The sequence below is a fragment of the Amphiura filiformis genome, chromosome 11 (genome assembly GCF_039555335.1).
Source record: "Amphiura filiformis chromosome 11, Afil_fr2py, whole genome shotgun sequence".
NCBI classification, from domain to species: Eukaryota; Metazoa; Echinodermata; class Ophiuroidea; order Amphilepidida; family Amphiuridae; genus Amphiura; species Amphiura filiformis.
The window spans coordinates 29,923,269-29,944,172 of record NC_092638.1 but is presented as its reverse complement, the minus strand read 5'-3'; the positions used below and the strand labels follow the sequence as shown (position 1 = coordinate 29,944,172).

The following is a 20,904-nucleotide window of genomic DNA, read 5'->3' as shown; positions in this document are numbered from 1 at the left end:
AGTGAGCCGAGGTGGGGGCTTTTTAAACTTGCTGCTTTCTTTACGTTGTCAACGTTTTTTTGGTGGATGACTTATTACCGGTAATAAGACGTATTACCTGTAATACAGGGTGTATCAAAATGATTGGTACCGGGCTATGTGACATTTTCAAAAATGTATAAAAAATATTAAATTGCTAATTAATATAGTTTTTCTACTATAAATAGAAAGGGGCATATGTTAACTTATTGCTCTATTAATCTGAAGTTGATAGGTTGATGCATCTGGGAGCTATTGTCATTTAAACGAAGATCGACGTAATCATGGTTTGACACAAGATGAATATGTTCACTGCTTGACCCATCTATTGCATACATACTCTTCAATATCTCACCTCAGTATACATAACATAAAATTGCTTTACACATGCATTTAGAAAGATAGTTCCTGAAGTCCGTGCCTTACAACTCGGCAGTGTGAGGTGAAGCTCTATCTTGAAAGAACTTAACAACTGGGATGGGTCCATTCTGTAACCGCCCATATCAAATTTTGAAGCATTGCAAGTTATAGCATGTATGCATTGGATACGCTTTGCTCTTAGAAACTGTCTCCTAAATCTTCTCTGCACTTCTCCATATCTTTGTGTGATTCTTAACTATGAATGCACACTGAAGTGTTGAATACTGTGGAGCCATTTCAATAACTTTTACCAGGTCTAAACTAACCTATACTGTCTACAGTATATAGCCATTCTGCCACACCATCTACTTAGTAATCTAAAAAAAAAAAATTTACCGCCCTTGATGGTGTTGATACACAAACTTCTTTCACCCCACCTAAATTATTCAAGTCAATAATATAACTCTCAAGCAATAAATATTGATTATTGCATTAATATATATTATGAATGAGCAAATAGGCAGGGAAAATATTAAACATTTCCATGATTTTCAACATATCATCCTCACAAGGTATTTGCAGTAAAATAGAGCTTTGAAAATGGTGCGCTACTGATCCAGCGTTACGATGAAAAGTGTAAAAATACCTACTTTCCTTTAGAATCATGTAACTTCTGAATAGAATGTGCTATCTTTATGATCTAAAATTCTTAGAGAAGATAACACTACAATAATTACAAATATTTAAACAATTAACCCCAAACTGGCACCAAAAATAGTAAAAAAAATCGGCAAAAAATGAGAAGTCTTCGGTACCAATCATTTTGATACACCCTGTAAGTGACTTTATAGAGATGGGCTAACAGACATTTTTGAACTTTCATGGGTATGCATACGCGCATAAGTGTTTATGGGTCAGCACTTGTGCGAACCAGAGTTAATGGGTACGGACATGCACCGCCAGTGTTTATTGGTACGCGCACGCCTCAGTGTTTATGGATATAATGTGCTCGCGAGTGTTTATAGCTGCGCACTCAGGCTCACAAGTGTTTATGGGAACGCACGCGTGTGAGCAAGTGTTCACTAGTACAAGTGCAAGTGTTTATGCACAAGTGTTTATTGGTACACACGTACACTCGCAAGTGTTTATTGATGTGCACACGCACTTGCAAGAATTTATGGGTACGCACTTATGAGTCACGCATGCCAGTGGTTATGGGCAGGCACGTACACACCAGTGTCTATGAGTATGCATGTACATGCGCAAGTGTCTATGGGTACGTAGGATGGTACGCAAGTGTTTATGAGTACACACGCACGCAAGTGTTTATTGGTATGCGCGCAAGTATTTGTGTGTACGCACGCGCGAAAGTATTTATGGGTACGCACACATGCACGCAAGTGTTTATGGGTATGCGCGCAAGTGTTTGTGTGTACGATGGGTACGCACGCAAGTGTTTATGGGTATGCGAGCAAGTGTTTGTGTGTACACACGCGCGCAAGTATTTATGGGTACGCACGCATGCAAGTGTTTATGGGTACACACACTCGCCCGCAATTGTTTATGGATACGCACGTGAGCGTGCAAGTCTTTATGTCATCAGAGGATAAACAGTGCAGTATTGCTATTATACTACAGGTGCTCTCACAGGTTCAGCTGCCCTCAGTGTCGCTATCGTGCTGCTGGTGCTCTCATAGCTAGGTCCCCTAGTATTAGTAATAACTGCGAGAAAATGATTCTATCCATTCAAGCTAAAATAACAAGGTAAAGTGCAGAAAACAACAGCATGGTCATTATATAACTTCATGTCACAATTGCTATGTGCACCATCAAACACCACAAATTTAAATATTGTCACGCCACCGGTTCACGTTTTGAGAAGTTGCCCTTCAACTAAACCTGTGGATTGTATATCGTAGGTGGCGTTATTCTGCCTTTTCAAAATGGCGCCATTCGATTGAACGTATCGTATATGTGTCTCCCGTTTGGCCGATACAATTTGCCGATAAATATCGGGTATCGTTTCCATATCAAAAAATCAGTATATAAATTATGTAATACCTTGCTCAAAATATATCAGGAAATATGTATGAAATATTTGTTATAATCTGGTTTTAAATGTTATAGAATCTGAAATAGAGATCATCATCATTGCTGCAGAATTTCCGCCTGAGGACCCATTCCATATCAACTCAGGGATGTGCACCGCAGCACCTCTTCAATTTTTTTTTTTCTGTGTGGTGGTAGATATTGATGAGAAAGTAAAATCCCGAAAATTTGAGCTTCATACTCCATTTCGTTTTCCCGTGGCATCAATTTAAAATTTAGGGGTCAGTGTAAAAATGTGTCGCAACGCGAAAGACAACGTTTGGAGGTCCATAAATGTATAAAGGGAACCCTTTACAACTTTGAAAAGTATGTATCCTGGGGTACTTATTTGTGTAGAATTCAAATCTGGCATCAGAAAACTTGTAACTCCTTTACTTTAACAGATATAGGGCCCTCAAAATGCAACTTCGTCCATCCAGGACCAACTTTGGGGTCAGAACTCCAAACGTAAAAATAATTTTATTGTCCATTTTTTGCCAGTCAGAGCCCTTTGGTAGGACATTACTCTTATCCAATATTGAGCCTATTAGAATACTTTTAGCTGAGATATTACCCATGCAAAACCCCAATTGTACATTTTTTGTACATTTTGACCCCCCTGAAAATCAATGTCAGACATTTTGCCCCACCATCAACTTCAGGTATGTTGAAGATATGTCGACAACATTTCTGAGATATTGGCTTTCTCGATGGTCACATCACTTAGGTTTGCCTACTCCATAGAGTTGTACACATTTTGATTCGCATGTATAATGACTTACGTCTCAGCTAAAAGTATTCTAATAGGCTCAATATTGATAAGAGTAATATCCTACCAAAGGGCTCTGACTGGCAAAAAAATGGACAAAAAATTATTTTTACTTTTGGAGTTCTGACCCCCCAAAGTTGGTCCTGGATGGACGAAGTTGCATTTTGAGGGCCCTATATCTTTTAAAGTAAAGGAGTTACAAGTTTTCTGATGCCAGATTTGAATTCTACACAAATAAGTACCCCAGGATACATACTTTTCAAAGTTGTAAAGGGTTCCCTTTATACATTTATGGACCTCCAAACGTTGTCTTTCGCGTTGCGACACATTTTTTACGCTGACCCCCCTAAATTTCAAATTGATGCCACGGGAAAACGAAATGAAGTATGAAGCTCAAATTTTCAGGATTTTTCTTTCTCATCAATATCTACCACCACACAGAAAAAGAAAAAAATTGAAGAGGTGCTGCGGTGCACATCCCTGGAGTTGACATGGAATGGGTCTGAGGTAAGTATCTGTCAATGAATTGGCCATATCACCAGGCTGCCATTATAGCTAGAGGCAGTAAATGACACACATGGGTCAATGAGCTGCATAAAAATTACCTTGTGCGGTATTAAGTTCAAAGCGAGTGAGTTTAGCCCGAAGCAATCTGTGGTTAAATATTAGTCCCTCACTACATTATTACCATCGATTTGATTGAAAAAGGAGGTGAGATATGATCAATTTTGTTCAGGTATAGTGAAACCTAATAAGAAACAACTTTTTGCACATGGTACATGCAAAGTCACATATACAATTGACTGAAAGAACAGTTACATGTACATTTTCACAATTGAGTTGAATGATGTCTACCGTATCTGTGAAGAGTTGTCAGACATTAAAATGACTCACACTGAGAAAATAGTATTATTGTGCTCGTGTAATTATTTGTGTTAGGAAAAGGGCTGGTCACACGTTGGGGGTAACGTTGGTTCAATGTTGGCATAATTGGCCCAACATTGATATGACGTTGGGAACATGTTGGAAGACCCAATACACACATGTACACGTTGTGTCAATACGGACGTATTGGCACGGTAAATGCTGTGATGGGATGGATATTCTGTATTACAGCATATGTATGGGTACGCTGGACCCCGTTGTCAAATTACCACGTACTTTAGTACAGTAATAGCGCCCTCTGTTGGTCATAATTCACTTTAGTACGTATTTTCATCGTAGTGAATATTTGAGGTAATATAACACAGAATATAGAATATAAAAACTAGTATTTACATTAAGTTAAGTTAAATTTCAAGGTCGTTACATTAAAGTTACTCAAGGTTTTAACATTAAGGTTATTTTTTTTAAATATTTTTAGAGACAGCCCGTCACCCTTAAGGTTACTCATTGTTGTTTGTTGATGCCGGGGCCCAGTATCAACCAAAAACATCAAGGCCACAGGGCCTACAGGCCCGAGGCCGGCGACTTCCATACGATGACTAATTGGAACCCCAATATAAGGGCCCCGCAGGGCAAGAAAGCAAGAGTAACATTAAGGGTGACGAGCTGATAACGAAAATTCGGTTATGGGAGCACACCATTAAATCAATGCGCCATTTGTGCAACCCTACTAAGTTCCGGCAAAATACGGAACGTTTTTGCGGTATTATGGGCTGCTGTTTGGACTAATAATCAGACAGAGTAGCAAATTATAGCTTAAATGAAAGTGTAAAGCCTATGCATGAATTTGAGTCATCAAAAAAGTCGCAATTTTATAATTATCGAAAAAAATAGGTCCGCGAATGAAAAAATGGCAGAAACAGGTTTGCAGTCTTGAGAGCATGTCAAAAACAGTGAGGGCGCTGTTCAGTGGCTCCTACCGGGAAAACGAGACGGAAGACTACGCATACATTGAAACATATGTTAAACTTTCATCGATTTGCAATCGACTGGTTATCATTGAATATCTCAGAAAGCGCCGAAAAGGCCTAAAAACGAGCAAAGAAAACCGGTGTTTTCACACGCATTTCAATGGGGCGATTGTTTAGTGGTGTGCACCCTTATATTTACGGACAGCTCGTCGCCCATTTCATAATTTTACATTTTTTTACTCTTTACCCCATAGTTTCCCTCATTCTTCAGGCCCTGCCCTCTATCAGGGGCTAATTTATAGTTTAAGCTTGTTTGCTATTGTTTTTGGAGTAACATTGTTTCATTATAAACCTACGGCGCAACCTTGAACAATATTGTCTTTGAGCAATATTGTCTTTGAGATAACGCCCCGTCAATCTCCAACCCCAGCCAGCCCCATACCTCATTTCGATTTTTAATATACCAATATTCTGCTTTTTATATTCTATGGGGTCGAATATTACCTCAAATATTTCTTCACTACGTTGAAAATACGTACTTGAAAATAAGTTAATTATGACCAACAGAGGGCGCTAGTACTGTACTAAAGTACGTGGTATTTTGACAGCGGGGTACACCGTGCTCATACATATGCTGTAATACAGAGTATCCATCCTAGCACGGCATTTACCATGCCAATACCACCGTATTGACAATGTATTACGTGTATATATGTGCGTATCGAGTGGTTGGAAGCAATTTGTTGGATTAATGATGCTGGATTAACGTTGGGCCAATGTTGGTAGAAGGTTGAACAGGGGGAAACATTGGATTAGCTCTTGCAATATTAGTTTGGTTTCCCAGCTTCCATTTGAGCAAATTTGTAGATATGCAAAGTTATTCCCTACCGAAGTTTAAGAATCCTATTCATGTACATTGTCCAATATTGTTCATGGTTCATTAATCTAGAGTAACAAGTGGTCATATTATATCGAAGCATTAATGGTCCAACATTCCAACTCATTTGCGGTATTATGGGCTGCTGTTTGGACTAATAATCAGACAGAGTAGCAAATTATAGCTTAAATGAAAGTGTAAAGCCTATGCATGAATTTGAGTCATCAAAAAAGTCGCAATTTTATAATTATCGAAAAAAATAGGTCCGCGAATGAAAAAATGGCAGAAACAGGTTTGCAGTCTTGAGAGCATGTCAAAAACAGTGAGGGCGCTGTTCAGTGGCTCCTACCGGGAAAACGAGACGGAAGACTACGCATACATTGAAACATATGTTAAACTTTCATCGATTTGCAATCGACTGGTTATCATTGAATATCTCAGAAAGCGCCGAAAAGGCCTAAAAACGAGCAAAGAAAACCGGTGTTTTCACACGCATTTCAATGGGGCGATTGTTTAGTGGTGTGCGCCCTTATATTTACGGACAGCTCGTCGCCCATTTCATAATTTTACATTTTTTTACTCTTTACCCCATAGTTTCCCTCATTCTTCAGGCCCTGCCCTCTATCGGGGGTATAATAGTTTAAGCTTGTTTGCTATTGTTTTTGGAGTAACATTGTTTCATTATAAACCTACGGCGCAACCTTGAACAATATTGTCTTTGAGCAATATTGTCTTTGAGATAACGCCCCGTCAATCTCCAACCCCAGCCAGCCCCATACCTCATTTCATTTCGATTTTAATATACCAATATTCTGCTTTTTATATTCTATGGGGTCGAATATTACCTCAAATATTTCTTCACTACGTTGAAAATACGTACTTGAAAATAAGTTAATTATGACCAACAGAGGGCGCTAGTACTGTACTAAAGTACGTGGTATTTTGACAGCAGGGTACACCGTGCTCATACATATGCTGTAATACAGAGTATCCATCCTAGCACGGCATTTACCATGCCAATACCACCGTATTGACAATGTATTACGTGTATATATGTGCGTATCGAGTGGTTGGAAGCAATTTGTTGGATTAATGATGCTGGATTAACGTTGGGCCAATGTTGGTAGAAGGTTGAACAGGGGGAAACATTGGATTAGCTCTTGCAATATTAGTTTGGTTACCCAGCTTCCATTTGAGCAAATTTGTAGATATGCAAAGTTATTCCCTACCGAAGTTTAAGAATCCTATTCATGTACATTGTCCAATATTGTTCATGGTTCATTAATCTAGAGTAACAAGTGGTCATATTATATCGAAGCATTAATGGTCCAACATTCCAACTCAGTGCTAAGAGCGCTGTTCCGGAATTACAGAGGTCCCATTTTCCATTCTTTTTTTAAAAATTATGTCTTGCAGTTTTGAGAAATAGCGTGGAAATCGTGAAAAACTTTTCTAAATATTATATTTTGCAGTATTGAGAAATTGCGCGGAAAGTGTGAATACAAATGTATGGGGAAAAGATTTTGAGGACTTCGTCGGGGCCTTTAGGCTACATTTTTCCAGTTTGGGTAATTTGGCTTCAATAATACAGTTTATTTCTGCAGGGTAATACATTGATCTTATCACATATAATTTCCATATGTGTAGTGGTTATTGAGTAATAACAAATAATAGGCCAAAACAAAAGTTTTCGCTATCTCCCCCCCCCCAGCAAAAATCATGCACATGGGAGAAAATAAAACCCATTACAATGAGCCTTGGGATCCCACGTATTGAACACATACCTTTACCTGTGAGTATAGGCTTTATTTTTCTTAATATTTGCGGCTAACTTCATCACAAATGATGAAAGCTAAATTAATCCAGGCGCCATTCATCGACAAATTTATAACATACATTGTATGGTCTTTGAGCAAATAAATTACCGATACAAGCATATACAAACAAGTACTATTGTAAGAACAATTTATTGTATAACTATATTTACGGCTGTTTCGTGTTCATTTAGCTTTCATCAAAAACACTCTGTAATATGCTTGTAGACGAGGTTTTACGGTATGATCTATTCATTGTTTCCAAAACTATCAATAATTAGAATTGAATGAAAACAGAAAATACTTTTTGTACACTCAAACAGGTTTATTATCATTTATACTTTATACAAGATGCTTTTTATACAGTTCACCTGCGATATCTATCTTAATCTTAATGCTGTCTCCTTGGTTTGTTTTATCATGTTTATAGTGATGCTTAATCAAATTTTATGTATTAACACAATATAATATATGTACACGGTTCCAAAAATGCAAGTTCCTCCTTATAAATTTGGGCATAACTTAAAAACTAACAGGCCCTTAAGTAGATTAAAAGTGTGAAACATAGACTGATAAGTTACACATTAAATGTGCGTCCAACATTTTGTCCGTCACCAGAAAATACAGCCACTTACGAAATTTGACGCAGAAAAAAGTGGGGTTTTTATTTTCAAGTACTCACATTTCAAGTACTCACATCTGTGCATTTCTCTTAGACATCTTTAACTACGAGAAGATTAACGAACAAATTTGATGAAATGATTTGCTATCATTGTGTATCAAAATATTTCAATATATTTACAATATTGTGGGGTAGGGCGGCCAGAAAGAAAATGTGTTGCACTAAAATTACAGGCCTGCTAATTTCAATAAGCAAAATCAGTCACCTCGTACAAAAGAAAATGAATGAAGTTAATGAAGCGGCACGATAATTGAAAAAGTGCTCAGCTTTATTTTGAGGCATTTATTGCTTGGGTTTTTCTCGTTGTGAAAAACACTGCTTCATCTGTTACCTCTGCGATTTTCACTCCTAAGCTTGCGATTTTTGCTCCTACACTGCGATTTTGACTCTTATATGCTGCGGTTTTCACTCCTACGCTGCGATTTCGCTCCTACACTGCGGTTTTCGCTCATACGCTGTGATTTTCGCTCCTACGCTGCAATTTTCACTCCTACGCTGCGATTTTTGCTCCCACTCTGTGATTTTCGCGCCTACGCTGTGATTTTGGTCCTATGCTGCGATTTTCGCTCCTACGCTGTGATTTTCGCTCCTACCCTGTGATTTTGGTCATATGCTGCGATTTTCGCTCCTACGCTGTGATTTTGGTCCTATGCTGTGGTTTTCGCTCCTACGCTGCGATGTTTGCTCCAACGCTGCAATTTTTGCTCCTATGCTGTGATTTTCACTCCTACGCTGCTTTCTAAATATCAAAGAGTTAATTTCCACTCTTTCAAGGAGTTAAACGAAGGAAAACCCGCCTTTGAGTGGAAACACTCTAAATTGAAAGAAAGTATGTTTTCTTTAGGAACTCTTTTGAGAGTATACAAACTAATTTTTTTAATCCTTTCAGAGTGAAAATTTTCCACTCAAAAAGGGGTTGTCCCCAATTTTACTCTTTCACTTTTTTCCCACTCTTTCTACTGCATTTTTATTGTGCAATTTTTGCTCCTACGATGTGATTTTGGTCCTATGCTGCGATTTTTCGCTCAAATGACTTGCGGTGTCACATTGCTCTGTTCTCTTTCTCGAAGATTGTGTCTTACCTCCACCTGCGGCAAAATTGCCGCTAGTTTGCCGCAACATCAAAACAAGTGTGCTCAAAATGTGTCAACAATATCAATTTGGAATCAGTAGGATTGTTATGTATGGTATACCTTAACTACACCATATACCCAGTCAACCATACAATATTGGGCCAACGTTGGGTCAATGTATCTTGATGCATTAGCCCAATGGTGACAACCAAAATTTAGATCTTTTTGGAAAAAATATGAATATCTTTATTACGAAAAGTCACAATTTCCTCCCAGATACATAGCCTATACTTTAGGTAAATATCTTTAGATTATTATATCTTTTACTTCGAGGACTGTTAAATCTCAAAAATATCCATTTTTAATGAATTGCCATAAAATGTGCATTTGCATTATATCGCGAATTTCAAAAACTCAAAATTATTTGATATCGGAACAATATGCTTCGTATTCACAATGCAATTCGATGACTGATATGCTCTCATGTCCCACAAAAAATACTGTGCAAACGTTGCTACCCAAGTCCTTAATGTTGGCACCATAATAACCGATAATTGACCCAATATTGGCAGAAAACATTGGTCCACCATTGGTTTGCCAACGCTGACGGTGCTGACCATTATCAACGTCGGCCCACTGTTGCTTGATGTGATTATTATCTTGACTAACAATCATATAATTATGAATTCTAGACCTGGACAGTAGCAGCAGCGTTTACACTTAATATTTACAGATACTTTTTATCTATTTATAACATTAACAATGTATATACTCTCAGTCATCTGGGAAATGTTCAAATTGTGATTCATTAAACCATTTCAACAAGAAAATCTCACTGTTTGTTTTGTAGGATGTTATCACCGAAGTTGCGGCAAAACCTTTTGACTTCAGCTGATTTAGATGATATCACATGGTCCGGATCGGGTTATTAAACAACTTCAGTGGCGTACCGTGGCCGCTCCTATCCCGGGGGGCTGAAGAATATCACATTTTGCCGCCCCTTCCTCAACAGCCCGAAAAGGTTGACCCAATTTTTTTTGTGCGTGTGGTTTGAAAAAGTGAAGAGCAAAAAAAAAAAAGCTACGTCGGTGATAACATCTAACCAAAAAGTGTGTTTTTCTGGTTGACATGATTTATTATTTATATCATTGATTTTCATTTTTCTCCGTCCTTTTTATGGTAATTCTTATTGTTAAAACTGTATGTTTGTGTGAACATTGAGGGCGCTATTTACATATATGTTGTCATATAATTTAGCTAAATAATATGAGCTCTTCCTTTCTTTTCACCATAATTTTTTAGAAGATTTTGCTTTAATTTTCTGATGTTGTAATGGCAGAATACAAATATCTACCCTTTGAAAATTTGCAAACAAGCAGGCGATGCAGGACAGGCGTCACGTGTCGTACGAGACTGCCGAAACTTCTAGGCTGCTGTTCAGATAGGCAGTTATCAATTTCGATCAATTGAAAAACAACATACTTACAGTGGAGTTCTTGTCGAGCTCCAACGGTTTTAGAATAACATCATTTGCTTTGACAATACATAACAAACTTAAAATTGTTTGTGAAGATTTCATGATTTCAAGAGCGACGTCAAAAGGCGATATCGCATCTGCCCTCCTGCAAACAAGATTTATGATAAATAGCGCCATCACTGTTCACATTTAGTTAATAATGACTCTAAATCTACATGCAATGCATGAAACTACCATGGGCCCAACATTGTATTGCTGACCGGATAATGGTACTTAGAAATGTGATTTTGAGTGTTCCTTATGGGATGTTTAACATACATTTGCCAATTTGTCAATTCAAAATAGGCGTGGATCCCGGGGGATGGGGATAAATCCCCCTAATATTTTGCCAAGGGGATGGTCAATACAATCATCGCCCCTCCTAATGTTGACGCCTGAATATGGGTTTCTGACCATATTTGCTCATTTTAGCCCCAAAAGTCCACTTTTGCACCATATTTCATCAGTTTAGCTTAAAAATACCAAACATTTTTGCGCGCATTTGTACCATAAACTTTTTCTGTTGCCAAATGATGCTGGATTCACTAAAGTTCAAGACTTCTTTCCAACCCCATCACCCGCCCCCAATGTCAAAAAGAAATCTACGCCACTGCAATTCAATACGCTTTATAAGCTAAACACAAAGCGGGTAGTTCCTGGTTCATATTACAATCCTGCGTTATGTTAAGTTATAAAGTCTTGGGACGGCCGATGTCGTCACGTTTTTTGTCTGTATACCTCTAATATCATTGTATTTACACCCGTTTACCAATGATGTATTCCCTTATCAAGGTAAAGACAACAGCAACCCAAGTTATAATGACATACAGCCATCCGAAACCAAACATTCCCACACCCGTCATAAGGGATACAATACTCAGAACGACCCATGGGTGTTTGTCAGCCATCTGCCGCATCTCGGCAATGTTTCCTGCACCATATGCTTGCAGCCGAGTCGCAACTTGCTGGTACATATTGCTCGTGTAATGACAACCTTCGTTGCAGGCCAGCATGAGCTCTACGGCTTCAATAAGCTGCTCTGGCTCGTCTCCGGTGGGTTTCTTGTTGTTGAATGCCAGCCATCGGTTGTTGTTCTGTTTCAGTATCTCTTTTATACCTTCTCCAGATGTTTGAATGACTTCTTCTGCTGTTTGGTCCTCACTCAAATGGTCCGCTTTGGTAAAAATTATTACCATGTGACTGAAAGAGATAAGGATTGGTGATAATGAGATTAGCTTGAAAAACACGTGACGGTTCTAATAAATCTGACCACGCACAATACAATGCAGAGTATGAGCGTCAAAGTGCATCGTTATAGATTGCTTTGTTGGTTAAAAAGGAAGGAAAAGTTAATACGACAGTTACAAAAAAATAACCATCTTCATGAATTAGAACAACCTCTAAATAATTGCTACTCATCAGTTTTAAGCGATTTTGACGAGATTGCCACCGCCGGCTTCACGCGCCAAAATGTCAACATCCAATGAGCAAATGATGAGGATTGAAAATCAGTAATTCGTCGTGCTGGAAGGATTTGTTATTGCCAGTTGTCGTCAGCTACAACGTTAGTAACATATGATAAATTGTTTACTGAAGTTTTCCGCGTAATCGCGCGCGTAATCACAATATTTCGCATTCGCGCATTTCTGACTCATTATTTCCCGCCAATTTACTAAGCTGTCTTGAGCCATGTGACTTTTTGTGAGTTGAAAAGAGTGAAATAAATCAAGCAAAAATACGAGTAAATATTAGCAAGTCGTATTTGATTAGTTTCAAGTGAAATAATACATCTTAGTGTTGATAAATATCAAATTCCGGCGTGGACGAATGTGTCTTCCATTACTCACTTTTTTGTGATTTTCTTCATAATTGTTTGTTGTTTTTACACCAAATCTGTATTTATATTAAGATTCATTGGTGTATTGCCTTTATAAAAATGTATACTTTTATATGTCTTGCGCGAATAATTACAAAGTTATGTGCACTTTTACTACATGCATGTCTGAGAGTACACAGCTGCCTTTTAAGCTGATAGGTAAATCGTTTTGATATTTGTTTATTTTATAATTTCCCCAGCCAACAATTTTACGTTGTTACAACGTCGTATAAAAGTAATCTAGGTTGTCATCTACGTTGTAACGTAAATTTGTGAACTCGTATTCGTGTTGTGACAACATTATTTTCGTCGTTGATTTTCGGAAGTTGACATAACGGCATTATGACGTTCTTTCAACGGCAAGTTGTGAACGTATTATTATTACGTTGTTACAACGTTCTACCGGACTTAATAGGGACGTTTGAATAATACGTTCATAACATGACATCAAAACAACGTCATTACAACTTAATAGAATGTTCTTCTTGTCAAAACCAATTAATTTTACTGACCTGACAGTTTCGGCCATCTTGGTCGAAGGCCATCATCGGAGTGATGGTACTTGATCCTTCCTTCTGGTTGATTGGTCACCAACAGAGGGCGCACTAGCGCCCAGAAGTGGATCGTATACGTGACTGAGAAAATGGGCCCCTCATCTCTGTTCATGGTGTTTGGAGCTCTCTTTCTTATCCACATGGATTCTTTGATGCGGCGTGCCCCGAATCACATTCTTTGTCGAGGATTTTGGCGCCGTCCCAGTTGATCACATGATTATGCTGAACTGCGTGGTCTGCGATTGCTGATTTGGATTGTTCGCTTTGAGATTGTTTCCTGGTTTGTCTAGTAAAGATACCTTTACTTTTTGCTACTTTGTCCGATTCCTTCTTATGTTCACCCAATCTGGTTTCAAAACGACGACCTGTCTCACCCACATAAGTAGTGTCACAATTGGCGCAAGGTATCTCATACACACAATCGGTCGTACAAAGGGGGTCTCTTTTGTCCTTGGGGTGGACTAACAATTTCCTCAAGGTAGTATGAGGGCGTACCGCGGTGGCGATGCCATGCTTTCTAAAAATGCGAGTGGTCGTTTCAGACAATTTCTCAACATAAGGAATGATGACAAGTCCTTTGTTTTTCTCAGCGGAGTCCTTGTTCTTGTTCGGTTTGGCCACCTGTTTATTGTCCATTTTGCGTTTTACCTGGTTAAACGTCCTCTCCGGGTACCCGCATTGTTTTAGGGCGCTTTTGATTTTGTCCTCTTCCTGTTCTATATCCTTCTTTTCCGTAACAACACAGTTCATCCTATCCAACAGCGTGCGGACCACACCAAGCTTATGATGTATGGGGTGATGCGAAGCGAAATTGAGGTACTGGTCTGTGTGCGTTGCTTTTCTGTAAACCAGCAGTTTTACAGTACCATCGGGTTTGCGGACGATAAGTGTATCGAGAAACGGTATTGACCCATCATGTTCTTTCTCATATGTGAACTTAATATTGTCCGTAGGGTCGGTTTGATTCAGATGAGTGGTTAAATTATCAACCTGGTTTTCGTTGACAATCTCCAAAATGTCATCGACATACCGTTTCCAGAGCCGTGGTTTACAGTCTAGTGCGCCCTCTGTTGGTGACCAATCAACCAGAAGGAAGGATCAAGTACCATCACTCCGATGATGGCCTTCGACCAAGATGGCCGAAACTGTCAGGTCAGTAAAATTAATTGGTTTTGACAAGAAGAACATTCTATTAATTGTATCACACAAACCTGATGAATTTCTTCAAGTCATTACAACTTCATAATGACATTATATCAACGTCCAAAAATAACGTTGTCACAACACGAATACGAGTTCACAAATTTACGTATTTACAACGTAGATGACAACCTAAGTGCAACGTCAGCGAAAGTCGTGAAAACGTTGTGTGTTGGCTGGGACTGTAGGAAAAGACACTTAAAGGGACATGCGAATTTCGAAAATCTACATACCGGAACACTTTTTCGCCAAAGGTCCTTCGTATCATCTTGATACATTCCTGCTGTTCCGCGGTAAACTTTTCCGTAATGGAGAGGACCAGAAGGAATGCATGGGGTCCAGGAACAGTCATTGTTAGACATCTCGCCATCTCCATCAGCGTGACCGTTGGTGTTTTCTCAGGACGGGTATCAAAAAGACCTGGAGTATCAATAATCTCAATGACTCTCCCGTTGATCTCATTTTCCGCTACTTCGCATGTAGTGGTTGTCGATTTCATGGTGGTCTCGTGTCTGAAGACATCCTGTCTGCCTAATATGGTGTTGCCAGTGCAGCTTTTGCCCATTCCAGTTCGACCGATGAGGACCAAACGAAGTTCTAAAAAAGCATGATAAAAAGTATATTATTAGTACTTGTAAGAACAATTTTCAATTATATTTACTTTAAAATAGGCGAATAACTAGTCATGATAGTTTAGTTTATATGTTCCTGGTCAAAGCATGCAATTAGCCCATGTTAATGATAGATTTATCAAATAAATTTCCGCCTGAGAGCCAAGCGTTAAGAGATGAAATCAAAATTCGACCGCCGGTTCTATGCGGTTGGAGCCGGTTTCTATTGTTCTAAACAATGGAACGCAGTGCAACCTCCAATAACCGCCGGTTAATCGGCGGTCGAGTTTTGATTTCATCCCTAGTAAATACTATACAACTGTTTCAATAATGCTCCTACGACTAAATGGTAAAGACAACACCAACTCCATCTCAAAGTACTTTTATTATTAATATGCACATTCTCAGAAGAATTGCTATTACATTAATGTAGCTAGTACCATAAGTACATTAGGTCCAAGAGTCACATTGATAACAAAATAATCGATTAAGATTGCTCTCTTTACACATGTGTGTTACTCATCTACCAAAAGGACTTCAAATCTGTCATGTATCTTTAATTAAATTTTCGGCGCGGGCGTAAAAACATTGGAGTCAACAATATCACAAATTTCAGGATTAAGGATCGCTTGAGTACAATTCGCCACGGCTGGTTCGGAAAGTCACCCACACTTAAGGAAGTTTCTGCAATCTTATTGGTTCTTAGCCGTGTGGTATGATACGATATAACCTACTTTAGCGGGTGCCTGTCGACTCGATATACTTGTACGCGCTATTTGAACCAATCGGAAATGAATAGAAACAACGGGACTGATCGATTCTAAGCCGGCTAGGTAATTTCTTGTAAAATGTTTGGTATATTTGTGATTAATGTATTTATTTGAATTGGAGTGTTTAAGAATGTGAATAAAGGCATTGTTTTTAGCCGCTGTCGTGCATCTATCGTCTCATGTAACATGCGACATCTTTATTTTTGGCGTAAATAATGATGTCGCCCGTGTTATATAAGACAATGGATGCACGACAGCGGCTAAAAATAATACCTTTATTCTCTAATTAATACACTAGCTATAACCATAATAACATTTTCGTACCATATCCAACACATTGAACACTTATTTTATGAACGACCTGTGTCCTCATAGATAACAAGAAATGTCTTTAAAAAGACAATGCCATGGATTTATGAAATTTATATACAATTTTATTTTATTATACTTTCACTGGGTTCATTGAAGGGGACTTTATTTCACCTCGGATGACTTTGACCTTCAACATATTCAAGCTTACACCCATCATGTCTATAACTATTTCACTCTTTAATTCATATCTCTAAACTTCTGTCTGTGTGTCTTTTCTGGGTTTTTTTTAGTACACTACAGTTTTAGCATGTTTGAGATACTTACTTGTGTCCTCTATATCGGCTTTATCCATCAATTTCAAGAGTATTGAAACTTGTTTGGTATTCTCTACTTTTCCACCATCAATCAATGCGTTGTTGTTGAAGCCAACGCATCTGTAATGACATTGTTTCAGAAGCTTTTTCAATTCTAAAGGTGCTGATCGCAGGAATTCTTCGAACGATTTGCCCCTTTTTTGGTATTCATCTTGACGTGTGAACACGATGATCAGTTTCCTGTGGAATATTTACAACAAGAAAATAATTTTTCAGTTAGTGGAAGTATTTTGATGGATTACATAGTTTAACCTATAAATGAGTTGACATGTGTTTACATTTGATACGCCCTCTGTTGGTCTGAGATAAACACTGCCAGGGAGTTTTTTCTTAATCCCAAACCAACAGAGGGCTAATCAAATGACACTTTAGCTTACAAGGAAGAGTTTGGGGGTTTTATTCATGAAATTTGGTTTCAAAGCAAATAATACTAAAAATCTTATCAAACAAAATGCATCATGCTATATACACAATATCACATTAAAACAACAAAGGTTTTTATAAGTTTTGAAAAGATTTATGTGTTTTGCCATTATATAGACGAAGATACAAGGCTGACAGCCCCATTCAAAATAGACGGTTAGCAGTTACAGATTGAAAAACAACATACTTAGAGTGGGGTACTTTGTCGAACCCCAACGGTTTTAGAATAACATAAATTTTCTTTGACACCACATAACAAATTTAGAATTGTTTGTGAAGATTTCATGTCCATGTGTTAATCGAATGGCGACGTCAAAAATGGCGATATCGCATCCGCCACCACCTGGACACGCCTGCATTATTTTGCCTGTTTTGAAACAGCAGAGGGCGTTCTGAATGTAAACATGTGGCATCATAGGTCAACTCATCTATAAATTTATCATGATCATGTTCTATGGATTCGTTACATTGCTATTCAGCGGTACTGCTGGTAGTAGCAAAAACACGTGTGAGATTGTTACATTTTTGAACATGTCATGATGTTTGTAGCTACCACGATCGTTAAGAGCCCCGGAACCCATGGACAAGGAGCAGTGTATGGCCCTTTTTCATCCATTTTCGCTTTTACTCGGGCCCCTAAACTCTTGGGTCCGCCTCTGGTAGCTACTGATACTCTTCGTGCTCCCATTAGGTTCGGGTCGAAATTGAACCAGAAGGAAGTCACTGCTTGTAGAATAATTAACAAACTGGGAAGTTTTATTTGAGAAGTTTGGTTTAAGAAGCAAAAAATGGTGGCATTATCTTAATATTTCCTGACATATATTTATATAAAATAAGGAAACCTTACTTGGCAATCTTGTCGTGGAATTGATCCTGAATTATCGTTATCAATTTCTTTTCTTTGTCTGTCAGCTCCACACGATCCATTCTCATAACAAGTACAAAAACTCGTGACTGCGCAGACAAGTTGTTCACGGGGTCCTTCAACTCGTCTATTATTGTCTCGTTTGACTGAGTTTTGCTGAAGAATCCTGGCGTGTCCACAACCGTGATGTCATTTCCGTTGACATGACGTCTGGCTGCTATGCAACCACGTGTTTCTTGACCTGATTCAAATATCTCTTCTCCTAATATGTTATTGGCTGTTTTGCTCTTTCCTGCCCATGATTGGCCAATCATTACAAGCTGAAACTCTCTAGTTTCTGAAAGTTGAATACAAGTATAAATTTACAAAAACTTAAATGTACATGAGTGCGAAGCATTGAGTGAATCAGAGATATGTGTTGGCTTACTTTGGCTACGTCTGTCCTTTCTCTCTAGTCACCCAATGTGGTCTTACCCTTCACTTCTCGATTTTGCGTGAGAAATGAAAATTTCAGTCCTTACTAACGACGAATGAGGAATGATGATACGACTGTGGCTTACCTTTATTGGTCTGTTTTGCCACCTGAAGGATATTTGTCTTTTTCTGGTCTATCTGGTTTATCTCTTCAGCGTCATTGAAAGCAAAACGCTGCTTACACTGTTTCAAAATGTCGCGTTCGGCTGGATATTTCTGTAGGTTGTCGAGAAACACCTTGAATGCTGTATCCCGCACCTCACTTGTTCCAGTGAATATGACGATCATATCTCTAAAAAATCAACATTTAATAAAGAAACAATTAAAACATGTCAATATAACACATCTCAATAAAACATTTTGGCACAGCAAGGAACTGTACCTGTACTAGGCAGTAAAATTTGCCGATGTAAAATGCAAACACTATATCTAAGATTAGAAATTTTAGTAATGTATATGATATATATTTTGCAAATATTAAATCATTAATTTACTTACATCTTTAGTACATTGTCTTTATTCTGTAAGAAAATACTTCATAATATTTAATAAATAGCCCATGCATTAAGATGATGAGCTACAAAGTTATTTACATTGCATTACTATTCTATGGGCTACATTTAACATTATATTTCTAGACCGTTAGAACGATGTTACTCAAAAACTGGAATAAAGTAATTACGCTCTATGGAAGGTAGACAAGACAAAATCTTGTGATAAAATGGACCATTTATGTAGCATTGAGTAAAATATTAACAAAAAGAACATTCGGTGACCCCAAATATCAAAACCTCATAATGTAGTAAAAAAGGGCCAATGACAAAACTTCATATGTAGCAAATTCACGTTGAAATTTACAACAGACACAAAAATTTAACAATTGGTTACAAACAGTTCAGTTTATTACGAATAAAGAGCACTATTTTTGTAGTTTTAGTTATGCAAATACGAAATCTTTTTAAACTAGACTACTGTTTGATTCTCTGTGATTTCTGCTTGAAATTGAGGTGACCAAAAAATGCACATATTATGAGGTTTTAGTACTGGGGCCCACTTTTTACATATGAGGTTTTGCATTTGACCTTTGAATTTACATTATGAGGTTTTTCCCGCCCAACGATCTTACTTCAATCCATCTGTTCCAAGCAATGCCTTCAAAAACTGTATACACCCGGCTGTCTGATTGGGTTTCTGGCCCCTTGTCACCACCAATACGATATTTATTGGTCCAGCTGGAGCCAAAAGAAGACTTCTAGTAATTTCTCGTTGATTCTTCAGAATATCATCATCAGTATCCGTTGAATAATCCGGAGTTGCCGTAGTATCAATGACTCGGATTCTGCCTTCGTTGATTCCATCAAGTATCGCTTCAGCGGCAACACACTTTTTGGTCTCGTATTCGGTGAAGATCTGGCGTCCAAGAAGGATGTTTCCCGTGGCGCTTTTCCCAGATCGAGGAGGACCAAAAAACAGGAAGACGTACTTTGGATTATCATCTGTGTTGAATGGAAGAAATACAAGTCCAAAATGTGATAAGTAAAATGTGCACTCTTTAAAAAAAAAAGGTTCTCATGTTATGTACAAACCACTAGAGAAACATTGGGCCCGTAAATTATATTGTATGGCCTTTTCCAATCCGTTCTTTCTGGCCTTTAAAGCCATAGTGTAAGATTTCTGGCAAATTTAAATTGTGTTATTCTTCACCAAAATGATGAAACAACAACAGCAACCACAATAACAACAACAATAATAATAATAATAATAATAATAATAATAATAATAATAATAATAATAATAATAATAATAATAATACACAATTAACAATGTTAATAATAATAATTACAAATAATAAACAATGATGATGATATTAATAAAAACAAATAATAATAATAATATCACCACTCGAATCTAAATTAATCGGTTACGTGCCTTTAAAATTGATCACGAAATACTTATTACCAAAATAGACATGATGCACTTCAACCTAATTCATACGGTAAACCTATCACACAGAGATAAGGAAACCAAGCAACTAAAACCAAGCAACTAGCTTGGTTTACTTTGCATCCTACATCATGGTAATTTCCCTTTTTTGAAATAATATTTTCTATAAACGTTTTGTAACCTTAACCAAGTATTAGGGTAATTACTCAAAAAAAAAAAAGCGAAATTGTGTTCATTTTAAGGGCGATATTTTTGAAACATAGTTCCATGCCGGGTTTGGGAGATATTTCAAGACATGTGCGCATTTGGCATTTGTCTGTGAGAATCTGAGAGCCCCTACCTGTCGCTACCTGTCAAGAGATTGGGTGGTACGTCCGGCCCCGTATACCTTAATGAACATCCCCAGTGGTGGATTTTTTTCGGGGTGAATGGGGGGCAAAGTGAATTT

The 20,904-nt window shown here is 37.9% G+C and overlaps 1 protein-coding gene across 1 annotated transcript; it reads right to left on the bottom strand.

The window, feature by feature from the left end:
- Positions 1-10,881: 10,881 nt before the first annotated feature.
- LOC140163621 (GTPase IMAP family member 8-like) lies at positions 10,882-20,579 on the bottom strand. The gene is made up of 7 exons (XM_072186936.1): positions 20,573-20,579; positions 19,639-20,008; positions 18,599-18,804; positions 18,021-18,375; positions 16,701-16,930; positions 14,917-15,280; positions 10,882-12,253 (listed from the first exon to the last, which is right to left on the bottom strand). Exons 1-7 carry the CDS (start codon positions 20,577-20,579, stop codon positions 11,809-11,811), a joined length of 1,977 nt encoding a protein of 658 aa, XP_072043037.1. The 3' UTR covers positions 10,882-11,808.
- Positions 20,580-20,904: the final 325 nt, after the last annotated feature.